Source organism: Doryrhamphus excisus, linkage group LG11 (genome assembly GCF_037039965.1).
Source record: "Doryrhamphus excisus strain RoL-2023G ecotype Guam linkage group LG11, RoL_Dexc_Guam_v1.1, whole genome shotgun sequence".
Lineage (NCBI taxonomy): Eukaryota > Metazoa > Chordata > Actinopteri > Syngnathiformes > Syngnathidae > Doryrhamphus > Doryrhamphus excisus.
Window position 1 is genome coordinate 5,738,808 of NC_136367.1, and position 25,885 is coordinate 5,764,692.

Here is a 25,885-nt window from a genome sequence, read left to right on the forward strand (position 1 = left end):
ACTGTATATATTTAATACAACCCATTAAAAAATCGACTTTAGACCCGTTCGTTTAGTCTAGTTTTGTTTAGCTGGGTGAACAGGAGCAATTATCTATAGGGAAGTGAAAAAATAGAGTACAAATGTATGCATGTATGTTCATTATAGTGAAGTACAATACACACTAATCTCCATTTACACATTTTTTGAGTGAATAAGCTTCAATTAACGACACATCAAACACATTCAAAAGAAAGCTTTAATTAGAAAGTTATATACACACTGTAAAATTAAATTAAACTTTTTACAAATATTAAATTACTATTCTCACACCCACTGCCATGTACAGAGGAAGATCAGAAGCTGAAAGCATTCAAACCAAGAAACTAAATGTGTACTGTTATTTTTCAGGGAAGAAACACTGTACAACAGTGCCTCCGGACACAATAGCAGTTTGTTTGTTTTTTTGTTTAACCCCGTAATATTTTAACACCAGGTAGCAAAAGAGAAAGTAAAGCAATAATGAAACATATAGAGGCGCAGAATAATCGTCACTGTTGTCGTCACAGCAGTTGAAAAGCGAGGGAAAGACAAAAGGACGGACGACAAAATAAAGACAGATGCATAAGCAATTGTATGCACAGAATAGAAAAGAAAAAAAACAGAGTAAGGCCTTTGGGGAAAACAGAAAATGTAATAGTGGAAAGCAACCAATGCAGATGCTTTTAGATAATACACGAGGGAAAAATGTACAGGTCTAAGGCAACATTCTGTCGGCAATAATAAGAGCCACAACAGATCAAGATATATCACATGGGGTTCGACTGGAAAGTCATTCTTAAGACCTTTTGAGAGGATGGTCACCATTTATCGTGCCAATAACACAGGACAACATAAAGCATGATTCCTTTGGCTCGGAACACTGCAGGGACAACAAAACGTATTTATTTCACTGCAACCAGTTGCAGTTATGTCAATAATGCGCCGGTGTGGTACTTGAAGCCATTTCCCCAGAGAGATGCCAGTCAGCACAAATGATGAATATTGATTAATAATACACACGGTCGCGTATTTGACTCATTGCTGGATTGTTCTTGTGATGTTCTGTTTTCCTATATGTCAAGCAACACTGGATATTGTGGGGGGGCAGCCTATATAATCTGAGGAGGGGCTGTTACGAGGCAAACTATATGGAGGACATGTCCTTCCTGCAGACACACACACACTCAAAAGTCAGATTCATCAAAGCAAAGCCACGCAATAAATACAGTTGTTTCATGACCAATCAGCCTGATGGACAGCCCCCCTGCAAATTCTACACAAACTGATACATCATCACGTCTTCTTGCATACAAGGTTGTGTCTTCATTGCTCCTTGGAAGCCAAACAACAATCCTACTCATGCGAAAGAAGAACCCCACGTCGGGTGCAGCAGGAAAAGCAGAGGAAAAATAAAAAAAGCTCTCTTCGTGGTTCCAGAAGCAGGTGTAAGGAAAAAGCTGCACCCCGCGCTTCTCATCTGATGCCATTCATCCATTATTCCGGATGTGGAGACAGCGAAGCGAGAGAGAGACACACAGAAGAGGCTTCATGCTTAATTCAGAGTGGGCCACGGTGCAGTGACAGACATCACAAAAAAAAAAAATCAAAATAAAAACACATGCAGCATTCACAAAGAGAGCCACAACATCCAGCTGTCAATCAACTCTTCAAGTAGAGCGGGAAGACAATTCGGGATGCCGCGGTGCCAGGAGCAAACTTCTTAAGCTTTGTCGTTTTTAAAGAGTTGATAGAGCATGTGCTGTGTTTGATACAAAGGATTCTTCACAAGATGGCATCGCTCGGTCTTTGCTTTGAGTTGGATCCCGTGGCGCTCCTGCGATAAGTACTGGCTGATGGCTTTGCTCTGCGTGGACAGCGATGGCCAAAGATGGTTTGCCGGGGCATAGTTCTACTTCCTGTCTCTGCTGGCCCTTGAGGGTGTTTTAGGGGAAGTGGGATTGACAGCCACACTCAGTTCTGGTCAGCAGAGACGGGGGACTGCTGCGAGCACGTTGGCGGGCTTCATGCTTCCTTCAGCAAGGGAATATCTGCAGGGATATACAACAAAATATTGGAAGTGAGTGGAAATTCATCTGTTATATCATCACTCATGACAACTACCAGTAAATACAGTAACAAAGGACACCATTCCACCAAGTACAACCACCAAAACCCTATTAATATAGTAGCAAGTTGAGTACGGCACCCTAGTGTGAACATGGGGCTGATACTGATAGCTGATACCTAATCCGGCCAGATCCAAGCCGGATCATGGTTCACCTTTGCATGGTGCATGCAGCTAAAGTGTCCCATCCAGGGGAACGTGGGTATTGGAGGAATTGGGTGTTTGGCCTTACCATCAGAAAAGTCATCTGCAGAGGTGACAGAGAGCAGACTGTGCTGGTCGCTGCTCTCAGAGTCTCTACGTAGAGGTAGAGGGGCTGCACAAGCACCCCCAGGGTGCTCTCTTGCCCACGATGATAAAGAGGATGAGGAGGAGGAAGAAGGGCCCTCATGCACAAGCACCGTCTCTGCATGATGGTGGGAGGGGAACGAGGAGGAGGTGGATGGGAGACAGAAGTCTAAGTCTCTATGATGGCGGCTTCGGCTTGGGCCTTGGCCTCCCGTGGCCCCCTGAGGGAGCCCCTCTGACAGAACGATCGGGACTCTGGACTCGGGAGGAGCTGGGGGAGGCGGCGGAGGTGGAGGCGGGCCCGAACCGTTTCCATACACGGCCTCTTCGTAGGAGGGCAGTGCCACCTGAACCCCCTCAACCATGATGGAACCAGACTGGCCTGAGACTCCTTGCTCCCTCCTGGTGGGAAGACAGATAGAGAGAATGTAACAGGCAGGTCAGGGTGAAAGGCACCATGCAGTCCTGTGGGTCGAATGGTGAAGGCAATTAGCGTTGACCGTACAATCCTTGTATTTATGCTTTTATTTTGCAGGCAGCACTAAGCTATCTGGCTAGTTTCAACCAACAAGTGTGCTAATGAGCCCTGGATCAAATCATTGTGGTCTTCAGCTACAGAAAAGACAAAGCCGACACTCACATTTCATTTTCATTTCTCAGGCATTAGAAGAACGTTAACTTGCCAAACAAGTTGTGAGGATCTTGTGCTTTTACGGTAAGTAGACCTGCATATCAGCTGTTTCAGTGTGTGATCAAATTACAGCCGCTAAAATCTTGAGGCAACAACCAGACTGCCAGCTTCCGGATGGGAAGAGGCTGATTAAAAAAAACAAAAATAAAACATTCATTCATTCATTCATTTTCTACCGCTTTTCCTTACGCGGGTCGCGGGGGTGCTGGAGCCTATGCCAGCTGTCTTCGGGTGAGAAGCGGGGTACACCCTGGACTGGTCGCCAGCCAATCACAGGGCACATATAGACAAACAACCATTCACACTCACATTCATACCTATGGACAATTTGGAGTGGCCAATTAACCTAGCATGTTTTTGGAATGTGGGAGGAAACCGGAGTACCCGTAGAAAACCCACGCATGCACGGGGAGAACATGCAAACTCCACACAGAGATGGCCGAGGGTGGAATTGAACCCTGGTCTCCTAGCTGTGAGGTCTGCGCGCTAACCACTCGACCGCCGTGCCGCCCCAAAAATAAAACATGTTGAAATAAAAAATAAAACATGTTGAAATGTGTTCCGCCCTTGTCAAAGATTTAAAAAAAGAGGTTGAAATCCACACTGCGGTACAAAAAAAGTGATGGGCAATGTGACCTGGAATAATGATGACACTTTATTTAGCAGCTTTATTGCAGCAATCTGTTGGATGAAGACAGCTTTACTGGGAACAGATTTGCAGGCGAGTCCATTAAGGGAAGCAACGCAAGGAGTCAGACTGAATGTTTTACAAGGTGTTAGCCTTGCTTTATCTTATATATATAAACACAGTATATTTTTAAGCAATGCTTATCGCTAGTGTGAAGCAATGCTTTTACACTTTCTCATAGGCACAATGTGCAAATCTGCGCTGTGTGCAAGTGGAAATAAGTCATGGCTGTAAAAATGTGTTCTCTGTAAACCAGCAGCGACAATCATCTCCGGCATGTACTTTCCTCTAAATAATTAACAGTTATATTAATGGATGTGCTGGTAAGACAATGGATTCCCGTATGCAGGCAGTGTATATAGAGCAGGGGTGGGCAAACTTTTTGACTCGCGGGCCGCACTGATTTAACAAAATTGACAGGGGGGGCTTCTTATTATCACATACTATTTAATCATGAGCTTATTATCACGTACTATTTAATCAAAAGACCATTTTGTTTCCAGAAAATGTTCAGTTTATAACATGTATTATATCTAAACAGTGTAAACACAACAATTGCAAAAATATTTCAACAATAATATTTTATCAACAGTCTTATCTTATCAATGTCTGACAATTAAAGTTCCATTAATCAAGTTTGGGTTTTTTGGTGACTGGAGAAGCACTAGGCACTAAGCACTCGTGTGCTGTTCTCTGATTGGTTGTTTCACGGGCACGATACCAGAGCAGCGCGCTCTGAGTGGACAGCTACGGGGGCTGATACTGGACATGGTTAAACTCTATATTTTATCAGTATCACTGCCCTGGGCTTTGACACAGTATCATTTCGGCCTTTTCCCGTATCATTAATGGTTTCTAGGGTAAAGGGACAATTAATACTGTAGTATGTGATAATCTACAGTATTTTACACGTAACAGCCCATTTTTACAAGTAAAAGTGTCATGCAAACTGCTATTAGTGCACTTTGAGATCATTTATTTGATGTAAAGTGTGTTATAAATTAAATTTATTATTATTATCATTTTATTATTATTATTGTAATTTTTATTATGTGTTTGTGTACCTTTTTTCAGAAGCATTTTGTAAACAGCTGTCTTTAGGTGAGAGGCGGGGTACACCCTGGACTGGTCGCTAGCCAATCACAGGGCACATGTAGACAAACAACCATTCACACTCACATTTCTACCTATGCACATTTTGGAGCCCAGTGAGGATAAGCGGTAGAAAATGAATGAATGAATGAATTTTGTAAACAACAGACCACATCAAATAACGAAATTGATAAAACAGCTACTTCCACCGTCAAAAGGTTGGCTCGAGCCATGATGCCAGGTTGTATGTTGAGTTTAAATGAAATACTTTGGAAAGAACAGGCAGGCCGTATTCAAACACTTGGCGGGCCGGATGTGGCCCCCGGGCCGTAGATTGCCCACCCTCTGATATAGAGTGTCCATCTTACCTGCTGTGATGGAAAGACTTGAGTTTGGGCTGCACGAGAACAAACAGCACGACTAAAAGCAGGATGAGCGCCACCGAGCTAGCGGTGGACGCCACAATGGACAGAGCTGGTATGCCAAGGGGAGAGCTCGGCTCTTTGTCTGCGGGACAACAACAAAGATAGAGGGCAAATGAAGTCAATGGCCGAACAGGATATCTCACATCCACCTGACACCTGACAAACCTTGCATGAGTCGGCAGCTGATCTGCATGGGAGCGTTCCAGTCGCCGTTGAGACAGGTGAGGAAATTATAGCCTCCTTTCAGAGCGTAGCCTTCGTCGCAGAAGTACTCGATGACCGTCTTGTGGGTGAGGTGGTGGCAGGAGGGCGGGTGGCAGCGGTAGCCGCCGTTCTCGGGTTCAGTGGGGGGCGAACACACTGGGGAGGCAGCAGATTTTCATTGTCACTATCATGACCCACTGTACGGGAAAACTGGAGTGCTGTCTGGGTGAAATATCCCGCTGGTTTACAAGGACAATCCTCCCACTGTGGGTGCTGACACAAAACACTGTAACGAATCATATATGTGTGATGGTTTTTTATAAAAATGTTCCTGTGGCCAGGAAATATATCTGACATAAAACCAGCCTGTGGCACCGTGAGCTATGGGTGTGGAAGAAAAGTTTGAAATTTCCATGAAAACCACGCCGTCCCAACTGCTCACCGTTGCTTCTGACGCAGCGTGGTTGACGGGACCAGGATCCAGAATTGGCGCAAGTGATGCTGGTGGGTCCGTCTGCGGTGTATCCAGGCTCACAGCCATAGGTCAGAACAGCACCCGGGGGAAAGGAGTCCCTGTTGGCCTCGGTCAGGTTAAGTAGGTCTCCATGTTGCACATCGGAGGGCCGCGCACAACCTGCACAAAAAAGGTGTCGTAATTAGTTGGATTGGATTTATTTCACGTGGAACCTTTCAGTAGATCTTCTCAAGGGACAGAACTCTGGAAATGAAACTTAGATATACGTTAGAGTGGTCAGTATACTGCTTGTGTTTATACTGCAGTATAGATTTACTATCCATTGGAAATGACTCCACACACAACCATTACTTGTCAACTGTTGGGTGAAATATCTTCCTCGGAAACAGTGAAGAAATCCCGTTCGATTGATGCCGTGTTGTTTACAAGTGAGTATGCACAGGTCACCGACAGCACAGTGCAGGTAATATCGCCTTTTTGGAGCCTCGGAGCTATGTTTTCCATTCATTCATTCATTCATTCATTCATTTTCTACCGCTTTTCCTCACGAGGGTCGCGGGGGTGCTGGAGCCTATCCCAGCTGTCTTCGGGCGAGAGGCGGTGTACACCCTGGACTGGTCGCCGGCCAATCACAGGGCACATATAGACAAACAACCATTCACACTCCCATTCATAATTATTAGAGCCTCGTAGCCATGACATAACACCCCTATAGTCACACAAACATTCATACCTATGGACAATTTGGAGTTGCCAATTAACCTAGCATGTTTTTGGAATGTGGGAGGAAGTCGGAGTACCCGGAGAAAAAACATGCAAACTCGGGTGGAATTGAACTCGGGTCTCCTAGCTGTGAGGTCAGCGCATTAACCACTAGTCCGCCGTGCAGCCCACTAACACAATTAACCTAGCATGTTTTTGGAATGTGGGAGGAAACCGGAGTACCCGGAGAAAACCCACGCACGCACAGGGAGAAGATGCAAACTCCACACAGAGATGGCCGAGGGTGGAATTGAAACCTGGTCTCCTAGCTGTGAGGTCTGCGCGCTAACCACTAGACCGCCCCTTCTCTGTGATGAACACCTAGGAATGGAAAAGGATTCCAGCAACAACCTGTGCGGCTTCGGTGACGTCCATGCCCAAGAGGATTAAGGCAAACTCATGAAAAAGGAGGCATGTTCCCTAGCATTAGCAATCCGAGTCAACCAAACTTGTATTCTGAGTACTTTACCATGATGCTGAAAGTCTACTAGTCTCTGCAGGCTACGACCATCACGTCAAATACCTTCTCACCAGAAAACTCAGTCAAGTAGACAGGTGGAGCAGATAATTACAGCTCAGGGGAATTATTCTTTGAATCTAGGCTACACAATGCACGTCTGCAAAAGGGAGCGGCACTGTATCAAAATGGCAGGTGTGGTGGAGCCCGCCCCCGCTGCGTGCCAAAGGTGACCTCAAGTCCCGTCACATGTGACAAGGCGCGCCATATTAGATATAGTTTCACCTGATTAAGCGCGCATTAAACTGTCTTTGTTCCACCGTGGCGTGACACATTATCTCCGACTGCGCGTGGCGGCTCTGAAGCTCGCTGCCTGCCAACCAAGACGAGATGAGGCTGATGCACACACAGACGCACACGCTTGGAGCTGCAAATCTGGTGTTGGGTCCAGTCTGACTTGATATTCAAGCACCTGTGTAAACGCAACGGCGGCGGCATGACTTTACTCACGTTCTTACTTGTCTCAAAGTGCTGCAAACATGCGGCGCTAGATACATCTCAGCTGCGTGCCTGCAATATCGCACACCGCAAATCCATCCATCGCACAAAATACAACCCAACCTGAACCACAGACACAACAGGCTGCTTTAAAACAGAAAGTGAAAAACAAATAAGCAAATTAAAGTACCCTAAATCTAATTAACAATATAAATGGTAAACAATGCTTGAAAAATGAGGGGAAACATTGGTTGTTATGGGATATTCCACCTAATCATTAACATATGCTCATAATAAAAATGGTGATCAAGGTGCACTGGAAGAAACACACACACACCGACACATTGTCTTGCCAAGGTGTGCTTCCAAGTTAAAGGAACAACCATCAGTACAATTTCTGCTCCTACTTCCTGGACAAGCTGGACTCTAAACCGGCAGTGCAGGATTGACTTCATCTTTAATTGTGATGTCTGTGTGTACTATCAATAGAAGATTAAAAAGATAAATGGAACAAAATAAGCAAGATATTATCTACTTATACATGTAATCTCGATTAAAACAGTATTTAATCCTAAAACATAGCCTGACACATAGGTTCTATCATTTATACACACAAACTTGTTTTCGTTCAAGTCCCCTCTTGCATGACCAGTGTAATTGTCGGCTGGAATGCTGAGTAAAGAGGAGAGGGTGCTAATGGGATCAGGGAAGGTGATGAATTGAAGACCCCATGCTGTGAGTAAGCAGTGGGCACCCAAAAACCCTGAGGGGGGCAGTTTCTTCCAAACAAAACCCCAAAGTAATCAGATCACTGTCCATGCTAGATGCAAATGCTACTGTTTACTGAAAAACAAAGACATGCTAATGTAGTATATAACACTAAAGGAGAAAATGCTGAGAAATGAGTGATCTCTATAGGTGTAGCTTTTTGAATATACTGCATTAAAAAATGTGTTTTTGGTAATCCAAGAAGGAAAACCCTGCATTAACAGATGACAATGCTTACCTCCCCCAGGGCGGAAAGCCATGCACACAGATCATTTCACAGAGGTTAGTGGGTGCAGTCAAAGCAAACCCTGAAGCCAGGAAAATGTGGATCCATTCTGAAACTAGTGGTCCTTAAGAAGCCCAGTCAGCCAAGCTTCCATCCTCATGCCAGGAAAAGCTTATGCTTTTAGACAGAGACTCTGGGGAGCGAATGTCATTATAGTGCTGGGCAATTTAGCCCAAGAGACCACATCACATGAATTCATAAAAATGAATACACTTTCAGTGAATTGTAACGCTACATTGAAGACCGCAATTGCAGGCCTCTGTGTGGTGTGGCCTGTTGTCAGTGCGTTTAATGTGTGGGAAGACGCACGAAAAACGTATAGATGTGACCTACAAAAAGCATCCCGCTGGCATTCCAAATCTTTGGGGACTCTATTAACTCGGTTGGCATGTGTGGCTCTGCCGACACTGTATTTCTCCTACTGTATTGTTATTTATTGCCTTTCTGTACCCATCATTTGCTGGATGATATTCATCACCCATCACAGCAGCGCTATTAATTGGTCACCATGGCACACAGCTACATGGTAATCATCGCACACAGCAGCCAAGACTACCAGTGGGACCAGTTTGCTTTCTATTGTAGAATTGGTTTATTTATTTTATAATGCAAGATTAAGGTCTACATCAAATATATAGTTTTTCAAATCATATCTTAACCTGTGTATCTAGATGCATATATCAAATTGTTTACCAGAAAGCGATCTTCTGTCTGTGATTAATTATGAGTTAACTCAGGACAAAAAAATGTGATTAATCGCAATTAAATATTTTTAATCGATTGACAGACCTGCTATGTACTCATCAGCTCCAGGCAGAGAGACAACAGAGTGGTTTGAGGGGATGATTAAGGAGTGATGCCACCACAGAAAAAAAATCAAACATGAAGGACAGCCACTGTGTGGAGAAGCTACAGACATGTTGAAGCACATTGGCTAACACTTTCCTTTCTCAGCGAGAGAGAGAGAGAGAGAGCAAGAGCGAGAGAGAGAGAGGCGGTGGGCAACAATGGGAAGATTCATAAGCAGCTAGCAACAATACACACTACATTTTAGCTCTAAACCGGTAAAAAGGGGCATAGTAGGATTAGTTAGCATTAGTACGTATTACAACGGACACCATACCTCCATTTATTCACAGTATCGCTCACTCTTGTTTTTATGAAGCGTGGCGTTAAATGCAAAAGGGAAGAACACTAAGCAACACCAAAGTGTCTCTCACTCTGCCCTGGTTTGTTCCAACGAGGAAGGGAATGAGTCACATTTCAACAAAATGTTCTTGTGCTGGTCTGATGTCATCTGAACGAACAAGAAAGCATTTTCTTGAATTCATTGAATACATTAGAAAAATGTCCAGGAAATGGGTGTGATTGGCCATTGTTGTGTTCCCGTCACAGCAAGCGGTAAACAGCCCCGAGTGTAAGAATGGATGCGTGTTTATGAACAGGACTTCTGTATACATCTTTCACATAAAAGTGAAGTTGAAGCCTTGAGGAAAATCTCCTGGGTCAGCCGGCCGGTGAGTTTAATGGTCAAACGGTTTGGATAAACACATTATGGGGGACAAAGACCGGAGGACTCATGAGGATGAATCCTAAGCTGAACATCCTGCGCCTTAAGGCACCGGAGGGGGCATACAGGAGGGGGTGTTAAAATCCTCCCGACTTATTCTGAAGTGCCTGCCTGACTGTGAATATCTCCCTTTCCCCATCTGTTACCGATGGCACTAGCCTCTGCAGAGCTGGAGGGGGGGTGGTTTAAACGCCCCCCCCCCCCCAGGCAAATTAAAATTCTAATTATCCTCTATTACAAGCCGCAAGTGCTCTTAAGCAGATCAGATACTGATGACTTCTGCAGCCAGCTGTTTGGTCGCTTTATAGAACAATAGACCATAAATGTGTGTGTTGACAATGAGGGGAATTTGTGTGCAAGGGGGGCTGGTGGTTGGTGGGCTGGATTAAGATTAAAACCAAGAGGATGATGATGCTCTCTTTGGCCTTGTAAATATGTTTTTCTGTACGTGTTTGTTGGCCTCTCTCCAGCAATGCAGTTGTTTTCGATGGCATTTTTGGTCATGTTTTTGAGAGAGGTTATTTTTTCCCCAGGTTTGTAGATTTATCCCACTAATCCTTGGGATTTCTAGCCATGCTGTTGGAATTAGAGTGCTGTACAGTGCAGCATTGTGACATGAGGGAGAATAGCGTTCCCACGCAATTCAGGAAAACAAATAAGAGGCATTTTTGATCATTAGTGAAGATAGATTAGAATATTCTCTGCTCACGTGGACAACTATTGACAGAGATTGTGTTGAAATGTATAATAGTCGATACACACAGACAAAGTGTGTGAGATGGCGTACGAATAATGTTCAACCGAGCTACGTCATGTTTACGCAGATATTCTTAAACATACAACAGCTTGTGAGACAAAGAAGGAAACAATTGTTTTCCAGTCGGTCAATGGAGAAAAACCTGAAACCATCTTTTTGTAAAAAAAAAAAAAAATACAGCCGTTCCATCCACTAGGTTACAGAGGAGGACAAAGGGGGGAAGGGAATATGATAATAAGGGAGGCGCCTGCACATTTTTATACAAGGTTGATAAAACGGTGAGCGGCAGTCGAAGGGAGTCCCATGGCACATATGTAATCAGAGGCGGTGAGTTACACCTCTCTTTGTTATATCAAGAGAGCCAGAAATGTTTAATAACATTTCCAGAAACTCCAGTTCAACAGCTGTGTTTTTCCAGAGAAGCCAATCTCTCCCTGCAGGTGATGCAAGCACGCACACAATACATCCACCCAGGGAGAAGGAAGTCTCTAAACAGACAGAAACATCCCCCAGCCCCCACCCATCCGCCCTGTGGCGTTACAATGCATTTAAGCGAGCCACGTGTGATGCTATTACATCCTATTGTCCCTGACCACGGAGGGATGGGGCGCAGCGTTCCCCCCTAAAGAACAGACAGTTTTGCATTTGAAGGGTCAGATATGCATGTGAGGCCAAGCCATTGAGGGCAAAGGGAGGGGGGTTCACTATTGTGTGACCCCACTCTCCAAATCGGCACACACACACGCTCTCTCTCTCTGACCTGGTGGAACAGATGGGGTGATGTTAGTGAAGGCGAATACTGAGTCCCCCTTTGCTCTTCTATCATCCTCAGCACAGAGGACAGCTGGGAGGCAGACATTCCTTCTTCTCAGCTTACAGGGGGAAAACAAAAGAGTGTGGGGACCCCCCTCCTCCTTTGTACATGTCCATGTGGTGCTGCACGACACACTCGCCCCTCCCAAACTGTCAGCGCAACTGTGACAACTGCAAGCTGATCACATTTCAGACGGCAGAATCTGCCAGCTAGCAGACCGTTGAAGGTGAAAAACGGCAAGATAAACCGGACCCTGCTTCCCAAGTCTAGCACCTTGTCCAACCAAGCCAACAGAGACTGACAACTGAAGATTGTTTAGAAAAAAATACAAAAATAGTAGTCTAATGTGATTAACATTAGACTATAAAATAAATTCAACAGCACAGCACACCCACAAAGTCTTATTAAATGGATGAGTCATACTGTAGAGCTGTTTATTTCTCTTTAATTTCCACTATAATAAACGCCACATAAATATGACGTTCCAATGAGGGTGAGATCTTTAAAAAAAAAAAAAAAAGAGACCGCACCCCTTATCATCTTTGTAAGGGCAATGACGGTTTCCTGTGTTGACTGATGTTGCCCTTCCAAATAACAACTGCTTAGCAAGCAGGTGAACAAATGGCAGCGACAACAAGTGTTTCTAACCCCTCTGACACATGAAGACTAAACTACCGTACTGAGGAAAGTGCTGTACAGTGTGCGAGACAGCAGTTCTGCAACAGTTGTTTCCTACTTCCAACACAGAGTGTATATTTAGTCAACTGTTTGTCCCTTAAGCCAGATGATGAACACTTGATGAGATATTACCATCATTAAGTCAGTCACGGATGAAGACACCGACATAACATACTGAGGGGGGAAAAAAAAGTACCCTCTCCTTCAGTGTGGCAGTGGTACATTTTTGTCTTCTTACTTTGTCCTTCTTCCCCGCTCAGTTTCAAATTTAATCTTGCGTTCAGAATAAATCGGAGGCCGACTACCTAGCTCAATAGACTGCTACAGTATTGTTAAAGTGGTGTGCAGTGTGGTATAAACAAAGCGAGTAGTATATGTCTGTGTATGGCACATACTGTTAGACACATAATGTTAGACTGGCTGATCTATCTGGTGATAAACATCACATATAATAGGCTGAAGTTGATTTTTTGAATGCCATGTGATCGACTCACATTATGGTGGAGACACAAGCACAACAACATGTCAAAAAAAAGTCCACTGATAGATTGCAGACCTGTGGGAAACAGTTTTAACATATCAATTTAAAAAACGGAAATGTAACGGTCATGATTGTCAAGAATAACTTTTTACAGATGGTGTAATAATAAAAAGGGTTTCAACCTCAACACTCCACCTCACATACTGCTTCAACTATGAGACATGAGTGTTGACTGTACAAAAAGAAAACAGGATGTAATAGGGACAGGAAATTAACAAGATGTTGACAGGAAATAGTCAATGTTTATTAGGGCAGCCCCTATCTGGAATTAGACACTTGCATAAAGCATAAAGCGCCAGATGTAAAAATTCAACAAGCCATCAGTAAAAGGAGTGTCAGAACATATCAATCAGTCAAACACATGGCATATATAGAACATGATGGAGGATTAATGTGGTTTCCTCTCGGGTCTTATTTTCAGAATACACAAAAACATACAAGAAGGCAAGACCGGAAGAGTCAAAGGAGCTGGTTCCAGCAAAGCAGCGGCACACCACCTCCTCACATGACAGCAATGAACAGAAATGCAGCAAGATAGCGCGTGTACGGGCCAGCCTTTCCCCTCAGCTCATCATCAACCTGTCATTTCACGTGCAGTCATCTGACTATACTACGTGTCCTGATGCACTTTGGAGGGCTTCACTTTAAATGAAGGCAACTTTTATGTTAAAAGCTTCCAACAAAGCTGATGCTAGACTAAACCTAAAAAGCTACATGGAAGGATTAATCGATCGCTAATGTAAAGAACATTGTGCCATGGAGGGAATAATATCTTTTAAATGGACATAATGCGGTTCTGCAGTTTTGCGGGTCATTTAATGTTCACTCATACAGAATATCAAACCTGGGACCATCTACAAGCAGCAGAAGAAGCGATCTGCATGATCAGCATGAGGATTGCTCACGGCCTTGCAGAGTGTGGATGTGCAAAATATTCAGTGTCAGTGTCTGGTGTCTTACGTCGGCTGATAACTTGTTTGAACAGGTTGCTAATGTTGACATACAGTGGCACCTAACACCATACTGCTAAGGTTACCGTCAGCCTGTGAAGCATGACATGAAGGACAACGTGCATCTGAAAGCGATCTTGTATAAAAATCAGAAAAACGACAACGTAAGACCACACAAAAGAGAAAGCCACAATGACAAACAACAGAAACATAATGACAAATCTAAGAAAAAAAGACCAGAGGCAAGCGCAACAGAACACAAGAGAGAGGCTGGGGGATATATTTAGCAGCTCATTAGTCAGAGAAGTCTTCTACTCAGCAGGCTGATCCCTCAGATGACGCCCTTTGGAAATTATTATGACTGCCTGGTGCTTCAGCCACACACAATTCACCAGAAAACAATTTGCAGACTAACAACAATTCATAGCCTTCTTTATGTAGGGATTCACTAAAGCACCCACCAAACACGCATGATGACAAGGACACCAAATCAAAACATGATAAAGATATTCCAAAAATGGCATTTTATGGCAGCAGGTAACCAGCAATAACTCTACAAGCAGTAATAGAGCTGTGTGCTGAAAGTGAATGAAATGGTGCATATGACGCCTGTTCAGTGGCGATATCTGTTTCCATGGAGCATTTTTGCTGTCTGTGGATGTGTTTCAAGGTTCCTTCAGGGCTGGGCTGGCTGGTAAAGCTGTTAAATGACAGAGGATGCGAACAGAGAATGATTGCTGAAGTGATAAGTGTGCACAGTGAAAGAGAGAGGCTGAAGAATTGAACCAGACTTCCCTTAATGGCCTCTGGTCCCACCTGGGTAATTGCCTTAAAAAGGTAGAAATGAAAAAGACGTGAGACTTGAGGGGGGGGGATAAAGGGTAGGGCTGTGTTCACTGTAGTGGTAATTGCATGCTGGTGATCAAGTGGAGCTACAGCTTGCAGTGGTTTGGCCTGTGGCTTCCAACACCCCCCTGAAAGCCCTCTTTGTTCTCACATTTCAGAAAGCTGGCCAGTAGTCAACATATTGCCTTACTCCTGCATGCCTGCAAACCGCCAAGCTAACAGGACTTCAGGGAATAATCCTCCACAATGAATTGCCGAGGAACCATTGTCCCTGGACTTCTAGACTTCGTTTGTAAAAACGGCCTTCAGATGGGAATAAAAGGCTTGTGTATTGTATACAAACTTTTTTTGTCTGATGCTTTTCTTTATGAAGTAGGACTTTGCCGGTTGTGATATTTTCCTCTGTGGGTGAAGGAATGATGCGATGCGAGCCTCTGCAGACTAGGGTGTTATTAAAAAGAGGGGGAGTTGTCAAGTCTTTCCATGAACAAGTCAAGATTGAAGGAAACGCTCTTTTGAGCGGACACTTAAACAGCAGTGTGAGAGGCCATGGGCAATAGCGTCTCCAGTGTCTTTCTCCAAAACAAATTACAGAGGATATTGGAAAGGCCATGATCCAGCATCTTTCCCACCCTATGACGCCATTTTTGCACAATCCCAGGCAAAGCCATTTCCTGTTCTCACACATGAACATATACTGTATAAACATTACAGATGCATAGCCCTCAACAGGAGCCTTCTGGTGCTCACTAACATTCCCCGACACAGCTGTATCAACGGCTGTTGATATCCTGAACCAGACCCTTACAAATGTGTCTTTGCCTCCTGACACGTAATGCTGTTATAGCAGAAAACAAGCATTCGATCACTTGAATAGACCCCCTGATTCACCCGGTTGCATCTTTATTCCTGCAGCTCTGACTCACTGTCTAACCCCGCCTCCTGTTTAACCGCAACAGCAGCTAACTGCTGGCTGTCAGTTCTACAAACACGTCCTATTTTGCAAACTATCAAAAGTAGGAGTGTCACAAGGTCTGGCGAGATTAAAACGTGAGAGATGAAAATTTGTTTACATAAAAATGTCTTGTGGTCACGAGGCCTGGGACAATAAATCAATCAATGAATTAATCACAGAATCAGTGAAAGTTAACTTGTTAATTTTGGCAGCCTTAGTATATTGCCATGTGCATGCCATGTTTCAGCACCTTAGTGTGTTTGCTCTGTAGAACAATGGCATGAACAGAGTGAGTCATACGGTTTTTGTCCCAATGTGTAGAGGCGTAACTTAGTAGAAATTAAATTAGTAGATCACAATACACATCTTCTCTTTGCACTTTTCTTAAAAGTAATGTTAAATTCCCACATCTTTGCATACCAAACGTCTTATCCAATGAAGATAAAATAATCAGAAATAGCGAATCACATAAAGTGACAAATGACAAACTATATGTGTGGGACCTTTCATGCAAAGGCATGATAGAACAGTTGAGTTTCCATTTCTATGCAAAGCGCACACATGTTTGTATGAGGCTGGAGTAAGCCTTTCAGGAGTGACCAAATTTCATATTCATGAAAATGTCCAGAGCAATCTCCATCCCTGAAACCTGTCAAGGGGATTACCTGTGTGAATTATGTATATTGAGATGGAGGCCACCATTAGGAACATCATCCAGACTGCACGATGCACTTGCATCTCACATTGTTACTGGGGCAGTAAATTATACTGCACCTTTTCAATAATATGTTTTCCTTTGAAGCAGTGAGCCCCGACATCCTTGTGTTTTATTGTTATTATGTGTTAAATGTGTCCAGGCAGAGTCATCAATTATCTTAAAAGGATAAGATGACATGGTGTCATCTTTGTCTTATGTAACAAAGTGATGTGTTTGGATGAGACTTTCCAGCTGGGGTGTCCCAAGAGGAGGACACAAACTGGTCTAAGGTCATACATTCACTAGGTAAGCACATCCTCAACTCTAATTCTTCATATGCATTAGAGATGACATAAAAATGTCATGCGTGGAGTACAAAAGCATGAGAAATCAATTTCCTTACGCCACTTTAAATAGCAAGACTTAGGTGATAAATCTAATAATATTTGAGATTAAAATGGCAATTACCATTGGACGAATGCAAGTCATCTAACAGGCGGATCCAATGTGTACTGCACGGATGTGAGCGCACACACAGCACGTGGCCTGGGGATTTAAGGATACGTACATTTAGCTTGACTAGCTTAGCAGTGTATTGGACCCTGAACGTGAGCGCCAGAGCTGCCCCTGTGGGCTCAACATGAATCGTGTTACATAAGAGAGGCCAGAGACTTGGGTGCCCCTCCCTCTCTTTTTCTATTGTGTTGTTTGCACACTTATCCACACATATGCACACTTATGTATTCAATGTATTTTTTTTGGGGTGGGGGCTATTAGCACTTTCAGCACACTCTACAGCTTGAAACACATTTAAATTCACACATACATGGTCGCCGTGAACCTAGCAGCAAGGACATCTGGCACATTTGACGAGCAGGCTTTGTGTGTGTGTGCAGATGGCGTGTGCTTGTGTGTGTAGGAGGGACATCAGAGAGCTGAAGTGGAAAGGAAGCTGGCGCAAGCAAATGGTTCCAAGTACGTCAACATTGGATTTTTTTTTGTGGAATATGAACCTGTAGTGCTCGATAAAAGCAGATTAGATTGACTTTTAAGCGTGAAACAAATCAGACCTCAGCAGACAACAATTGATGATGATGAATAAAGTGATTTCCTCCTACTGAAAGGCAGAACTTGACCTAGAGGCTGGTGCAGGGTAATAGCAAATGCTTGCTAGCTCCGCTAAAAGCTCTCGGAGGACATGAACTGTCATAACTGATTAAAACATTATGACAGCAACATGACCGCAGCAGACAACATTATCTTGCTGCTCCACTCAATATCGGAGGATACTGTTGTGACTCATTAAGGTGATGAACAGACCCGTGGCGTGGGAAGGACTGCAACCCGACCGACCCAAGGGTAAAAGGAAGCCAATTTAATCTGACTGACCTGCGAGACAACGCGGAACCTGACCACAACCCAGTCAATCGTGAGAGCGTGTTTGCGTCTTACCTGATGCGCGGCCGTGGGGGAGCACAGTGACGAGGAGGAAAAGGGCAGGGACGGCCAGCCTGTGGGCTAAGGAAGAAGAGGAGGAGGAAGGGGCTCTCATCTGAAACGCTACCATTCCATTGCACATGTTTTCCTCCAACATCCAGTGAGAGTCCTCTACGGCTTAACCTGTTCCAGCCAAAGAGAGAGATAGAGGAGGAGGGAGAACATGGATTACTATCCACATTCAGCATCACATTACATAACCAACAACAACACAGAGACAAGCGAGAATGGGGGGGTTGCCATTTGCTTTCACCGTTGAAAGCATGGTGACATTGAAAAACGGCCTTCTCTGCACATCACCAGTTACCTGATGAGAGGCTATTTGACTACCCATCGCTCTCGGTTCGGAGACACAGGCAATTTCTTGATTTCGTTTACAGAAGTGACTGATGGCAGAAACAACAGACAAAAAAACTCCAATCGACCTTCTTGTCTGGACTCTTGGCTTTCCACCAAGATCTAAATAAACCAGCCGTTAATGCTCTAATGGAGATGATGCAACTGTGCTGCTAATAAGGAAGCGGCATTACCCAGGAGACCCGTGGAAGGTATGTAGGTATGGATACAAAATCTGTCCCAAAATCTGCACTAGTCCTAGGATGACTATAAATAATTCATGAATAAATGAAAATGGACAATTATGCCAGCATCAATATATTGTCTGCTTTCCTCGCCTCCGACAGGCAGGAAGAAGGTTTCAGCACCTTGGTGCGTTTGTTCCATAGAACAACAGCATGAATGGAGTGAACCCTTTTGCCAGTCACACAGTCTCTTTGTTTCTGTGGGTGGAGGCGGGGCCACTAGCATACACAAGGAGTGCAACACAGTGACTATTAGTATATTTTTTATGTTGTACTTTTGTTAAAAGTAATGTTAAAATGTGTCCTTGCTGAACTGAGTGTGTTGTGACACCTTCAATTGTGATATTAGCAACCATTGTATCATTAGAGTATAACTTCCCATGGGACAATACTATACAAATGAATATATTTTGGAGCAGTCAGTGTACAGCTTGTATGTCAATATAGATTTACTACTCAAGATAATTCTGTCTTGCTAATGTCAAGCGTGGTGTTGGTAGCTTCATGATCATTATCTGGAACTGCATGAGTGCTGCCAGCAACTGGGGAGCAGTGGGTCATGAATATCAATATGTACTGTACTTGGGAACCTGGGGCACAGGGCAGTTTTTCAACATACCAAACCCCAAACACACATTCAAGATGGGAGTGGCCAAACCTGAAACCCATTGAGCACCTGTGATGTCATCGTGGAGGAGTGGAAGAGGATTCCAATATCCTGTGAACCTTTGGTGACTTCCATACCCAAGAGTACGAAATATTGACATGACACCGTAAGGCAGGGGTCTCAAACTCAATTTACTTGGGGGCCACTGGAGCTCGGGTCAAGGTGAGACTGGGCCGCATCAGGTTTTCCAAAAAAAAAAAAACCCAAAAAAGCATTTATTAAAAACATTTTTTTTAAAACTTCACTTTGGTTCCAATTTTCTACAAGAAAAGCTCTGATAAAACATTCCACTGTTCTCAAATATCTTACTTTTTATTTTTCTACACAAAATAAGATGAAACATAAATAAACACATCAAGAATAAAGAAAATCAATCAGTAACAATTAAATAAATATAATAATAATAATAAAACGGCAAATAATAAAAACTTAAGAAACCACATATAGTTGGTGGGTAGACAAATTATTTTTTTCAGATTAAAATGAACAAAGCATTATTAGAGCCCTGTAGACATGACAAAACACGACTACAGTCTCTTTTTATTTACAACATATTGCGCAACTGCAGGGTCTTGAGACACATGCTAACTCGCAAACTGGAGAGCTAGCGACCTAAACGGTAGCCTTCAAGTTATTTCTTTTAAACTTATAAAGCCAAAAACTTACCACTTTCACACGGATAGGGAGGATAACTATTAACAGTTATTTAACCTTTAACATGAACATTAATCAAATGTAATCATTTTTTCTGGGTACATGATACTATACAGCATCCATATCAAACTTGCGTGGGCCACACTAACATTAAACTTTCATATCAAGGCGGGGGCCTCAAACTAGTGTCCTGCGGGCCACATTTGGCCCACGGGCCGCGTGTTTGAGACCCCTGCCGTAAGGGAACATGACCTTTATTGTAGCCCCTTCTAGACTGGTTACTCTCAAATGTAAACGGGGAAATCCTGTTTCCCTGAACATGCTGAGAATGGCACAGCGGAAAAGCTGCTGTAAGACACCTGCTAAAGCAGCAGCAAGCAGGACTAAAAACCATTGACATATGACATAATCTTTCTCCTCCATACCAATTTAACTAACATTGCAAAATCATTTGTTGAGCTCCAAACATCTTTATTACAAAGATGCCTTCTAGTGTCTTAGCTTTGAGATTAGAAGCAAAATTTGTGATTTGCGGAGGGACTGTCAGACACCGTACCCTCCAGAGAGAGAAACTGGGAGACACACACACACACACACACACACACTCGCCTGCAGAGCTAATGGCAACTGTAATGGCAAGGTTACAATACGAGGGCAGGGGATATGATGGCAGATCTGCTGCGTGGTCGCTGACAGATGACCCAGAGCCACTTTGATGCTGATATTATTGCACATGTATCAAGTATCAATGTGTGCCTTGCTTACAAATAAAAATGCTTGCAATGCCAATCTCGGTGCTTTGCCAGTAGAAATTCCCAACTGTGATGAGCACTCTCCTGAATCAATCTCAGCATACTTGATGCAAGGAGGCTGAAAGGAATTTGAAGGGAGCGTGAAATTTTCCAAAACACAAACAGCAGGGACGTACCCAACCGCCCTCCGTCTTCATTCTGTCCCAGATGGTTCTATGGCAAAGCGTTACCTGCATGCCGTGCAGGTCCATGAGAGAATGACTCAGACCCGATTTGGCAGGTCACATTGAGCCAACGGGTATATAGACACATGCAAGAGGACTGATTGTAAATGTTAAACCTGTTTCTTATTCACCTACGTATATAGGAGATTCCAAATCTCAGCGGGGATTACAGATATACTTGCGGCAAAATGTCTTTGCAAAAAAAATACAAATAAAGGACAAACTAAAGTCAGACAGAGGGGGGAAAAAACGATATTTGGCTGGAAAGATTCTGCTGAGATGGCATTTCTAATGAGCTCCTGGCTGAGCACTTGCAGAGGTCAGAGTATTGACCGGCTGGTATGTTTGTAAAGTGAAAACTTAAGCACAATTATGTTAATAGCTTACAGGGGAATGGGACTATGCAATGAAGTATCATAATATTGCAGTTTGAGCAGAGGGTCAAGAACTACACTGGCATGATGACTACACATCCTAATACATTCATTGCTTGTGCTGGTGGTGCAACAATCCTATGAGAACATTATGGAAGGTCTGGGGAAAGCATCATCTTTACAGTATTGCCACCTTGTTTGTTTCCATGTGCAAATGGAATTGAGCGGCATTGTTTTAGTCAGCCGTACAGGAGCTACAATGATAGAGCATATCTGTGGACGATAATACAATGGAAATGCAACACATCCTGTTTGAACCCACAATACGTCTGCTGACAGCACATGGAGAAGATACAAGTCTATACATGGAAAAAATAGACTCTGTCTTCCCACTGTATTTAAATAGCGTTTCATGCAGGTTCACACAGGGTGGCATCCATAGCTAAAGTATTCTGGGTGTATAGAGGGAAATATGCAGCCCTGTGTTGTCATTCAGGATGCAGGATTTGAGCATTAGATGAAAGTACTTGAGCTGCATTATAATGTCCTCTGTACATCTCATCTAGTGCCTGATAACAACACGATTTTCTTCCTGCAAATAGGAATATGAATGTAGAGTGAACAGAGATGGTAATAATGGTATCATAAGATGAGCTTTAGCTTAGCGGTAACACTGTAGTCATGTCACCCACATCACAATAATTGCCGACGGGAAATTTATATACGAACCAGACTGTAAAGGTTGAACATAATCTGATACAAGATCTTGGTCAGCCTCTATGTTTGGATTGTATCGCCATTTTTTTACAGGACATCAAGGAGGTAGAAATAGTCATTGACAGTTGAAAGCAGACGTGCCAAATCTTAAAATAAAACACTCTCTCTTCGATAGGTGATGTCAGCTGTCGACACCAGTGCCTATTTTATCTATTCCCTTTATATGCTCCTATTCATCAATGTGCTAATATTTAATGATTAAGCCGTATAAATAGCCAGTGTTAAGGCTTCTGTTTATGGTAGGAAAAGTAAACAACTGTCCACTTCAGACCCCAGCCTGACAACCATCCATCCAGCAGGCCGTTACTGCGGCTTTTCAGCTGCCTGCGGCTGAGTGAATGCTAAAGGGTCCAAAGAAAGCAGCGGCACAGGCATGTGTCCACAGACAGAAAGCACTCATTGTGCCGAAGAAACAGCCGAGAAGATATTTCCACCCAATAGGCCCCAATGCTCCTGCAGCTGGTACAGGCCACCAGGGCCTGTGGACGGAGCCCAGCGTCAGAGATCTCTGCATGGCACACAGTAGTCTTTGTTATGAGGTATTAGGTGGCGTTAAGCCCCACAGTGCCTCATCATCCCTTCCCAATGCTTTAAAGGAGAGTGACGGACCAAATACAAAGATGTAGAAAAGAAGAAAGAAACAAGGAGATTGCCCAAAAATTACAGACAGGAGCCGAGGCCAGACAAAGGACCTTGTGTTCAAAATGTGTGCCCAGGGGTGTCATAACACCACGATGTGTCATAGCGTAAAAATCATTATGGTGTGAAAAAAACATCTTTGTGATCACAGGATAAAAATTTGTACTGAATGTACAATATATTTCACACGGAGAAAAAAGCTCTGATGCATCACGCATCATCGTGCCATTTAAGGGGGTGCAATTAGCATCCTTCAGACAATACTGCTGAACTATATACTGTACTCACTTGACATGTTGAATCAGCAGATATATTAACCCAAGTTCAACGTTTCACATATATTTGCGCATATGTGGCAGCTATAAATACTATAGATACATTTGGAATCCCAGATATAGATATGGCGCTACCTGTTTGACCTTGCTAATAAACACATGCTACCGTCTGTGAATACAGCTTATACCTCCAACTCTGAACAGCAGAGGTCATCACACACCATTCTTTATAAAATAAGAAAATGTAGCAGGAGGGATCAGGGTTTGTGCCTATATTTAGCGATATTTGACCTTTCTAGACACTTAAAACTGGCAGTTTTTCAGGTCTTATTGGGTATAAAGTTGCAAGTTGTGGTTTCAAAACTACTAAATGGCCCTTGTACAAGTCCCTCCTCGCAGTCGGAACTGGGCTTTTAATGTGTTGAACCCAAAGATGTGTTGCCAAAAGGCGGGCATAGACAGCACCGGTGAAGATGACAAGAATATTCATTCATTTACTACCGCTTATCCTCACAAGGGTCGCGGGGACGCTGGAGCCTATCCCAGCTGTCTTTGGGCGAGAGGCGGGGTACACCCTGGACTGGTCGCCAGCCAATCACAGTGCACTTATAAATAAACAACCATTCACACTCACTTTCATACCTATGGACAATTTGGAGTCGCCAATTAACCTAGCATGTTTTTGCAATGTTGGAGGAATGGCCGAGGGTGGGATTGAACTCTGGTCTCCTAGTGAGGTCTGCACTCTAACCGCTTAACCATCGTGCAGCCGATAAGAATATTGATTGGACTTAAACTTAAAAGCACTAAAACTCTGCTGTCTTGCGTTGTCACAAGGTTAGGTTTAGTGTTTTATTGTTAGTTGTTACACCAGTGTGATAATTAAGTGTCATGTGTGAGACATTGAGCATTGTAAGCTTGTTGTTCGTCTTTAATGCAAAAACTAAAAAAAAAACTCAGCAGGTCTTTATAACGGTGACAGTTGGAAGAGATTATTTCTACTCACTTCCCACGGTATGTGAGGAAAATCTGAAGAAAGCCTTTCGGAATAATCATAAGGCTTGAATCCAAGATATCCAGTTGTTGCTGATTTACGGGCTGTCTCAACGTCAAAACGTGACTAGTATTTACCCCTGACTGTAATCATTTCCATCCTTCAGTACGGTAAGTGTGACGTTTTTTTTGTCCCACCCGGCAAACGGGAAACGACTGGAGGATTTATTGGAACAAAAGCAAGGGTGGGATAGGGCCGTGCTGGGGAATATATGAGCAGAGACAACCACTCCAAAGTCAACAGCAAATCAGCCGTCTCAGGAGTCGTCTCTTGCGCCTCCACAGCAATGCAGTCTGTGGAGCACAGTCACACGCCAGTACACGTGAACATGTACTGTGAGGTATTTAAACAAAGAAGCCACACACGCACAGACAGACAGAAGCACATACTTCCCAATGTTGGAAAACAAACAGAGGCTTAAATACATTTATACGTCATTCAGCATTTTTAACACACTGTTGACCAATGAGTTTGCTAAACTGTAGTTACAGTACATTATCGTTGTTGACACAACAACACATGACTAATGTACTGCTAACAAAGTAATGGATGAACTTGTTGTCATTATGGGGCAAAGTCAAGGTATCAAGTGTAAATATAACTATAGTATTACTCATATTACGACAACACATTTTTTGTAACATAGCAATGAGTCTGTACATTTTCTCTCGTCACTGACAAAACAAATACATTTAGACAGATATGTTAAGTGTCTTTTCGGCTTCCATTATTATTTTGAGGGCCACATAAAAACAATGTGACGTCCCAATCTGGCCCCCAGGGCTTGAGTTTGATAACATTACAGAGTAATACGCTAATCGCGGTTTATCGTAATATTAACTCTAATCCATATGTGAATTACAAATATTAATAAGAAATAGTGTTTCAAATATTTGTTTAGATGAGTAACAGCAGCTCGTCAAGTTTCTAAAAAGGGAAACTACACCCTCTAAGTGTTCATGTACATTTGCTGTATTTTTTTAAAATAATGACAAATATTGAATAATTCCCAGTTGTGACTAAGCAAATAACGACAGAGTGGAATGGGGAAAGGGTGGCCTTTTTCAGCGACTTACCGACAAAAGGTTACCAGCAGCGAGTCCCCACTCTCCCTTCTCACATTCGAAACATTAGCTACGACACAAGCGACGGAGAATATGTCGAAATATCGACAAAAGATCCCGTCTCTGTCGTCTCCGTTGTCTGTTTTCCCCCCAAGCTGAGGCTCCGTTGTTCCTTGTCCTCGGCACTTCTTTATTGGAGGTGAGCGGAAACACTCGCTGTGTGAGAACTCGACCAGCTGCCTCGCTCTCGCGCGGTTTCCATGGCTACTCCGTGAAAAGGGCGGGTCCTAATCTGTCAACCCAGCCGCAGAGGGAACCTTCAAAATAAAAGCATTCTATTCTGGTTAGTGAAGAAGGCGAAGACTAAAATAAGAGCGCAAAACACACAAAGGAGTGACTTACATTTACATCAGCATATTTCCTGTCCAGTTTTAGGAAATGTTGAATCATGAAAAAATCATGAAATCATGTGTTCTACCTGTAATTCGACTCGAATCGATACCAAAATCTGCAATATCGTTCACAATATAATATCGATGGACTCCCCGTTTCTTTGCATTTGTTTCGGTGTCACCTGCTGCCATCTAGTGGTTTTTTGTCGCGTATCAGCATCAGTAAGTATTATAAATAGGCGAAGAAATATTAAGACATTTTATATTAATATTAAAATTGAACTCAGGTGTCAAGTCTGCATTCTTTCAGTCTGTATTCTTCTTCATTAATGTAATCGTTAACAATA

At 43.3% G+C, this 25,885-nt stretch overlaps 1 protein-coding gene across 1 annotated transcript; it reads right to left on the reverse strand.

Moving 5' to 3' along the window:
* Window positions 1-220: 220 nt before the first annotated feature.
* Window positions 221-25,405, reverse strand: susd6 (sushi domain containing 6). Its single transcript, XM_058080976.2, has 7 exons — window positions 25,159-25,405; window positions 18,041-18,208; window positions 5,977-6,168; window positions 5,496-5,690; window positions 5,274-5,412; window positions 2,379-2,836; window positions 221-2,069 (listed from the first exon to the last, which is right to left on the reverse strand). The coding sequence occupies exons 2-7, from the start codon at window positions 18,180-18,182 to the stop codon at window positions 2,044-2,046; spliced, it is 1,152 nt and encodes a 383-aa protein (XP_057936959.2). The 5' UTR covers window positions 18,183-18,208; window positions 25,159-25,405; the 3' UTR covers window positions 221-2,043.
* Window positions 25,406-25,885: the final 480 nt, after the last annotated feature.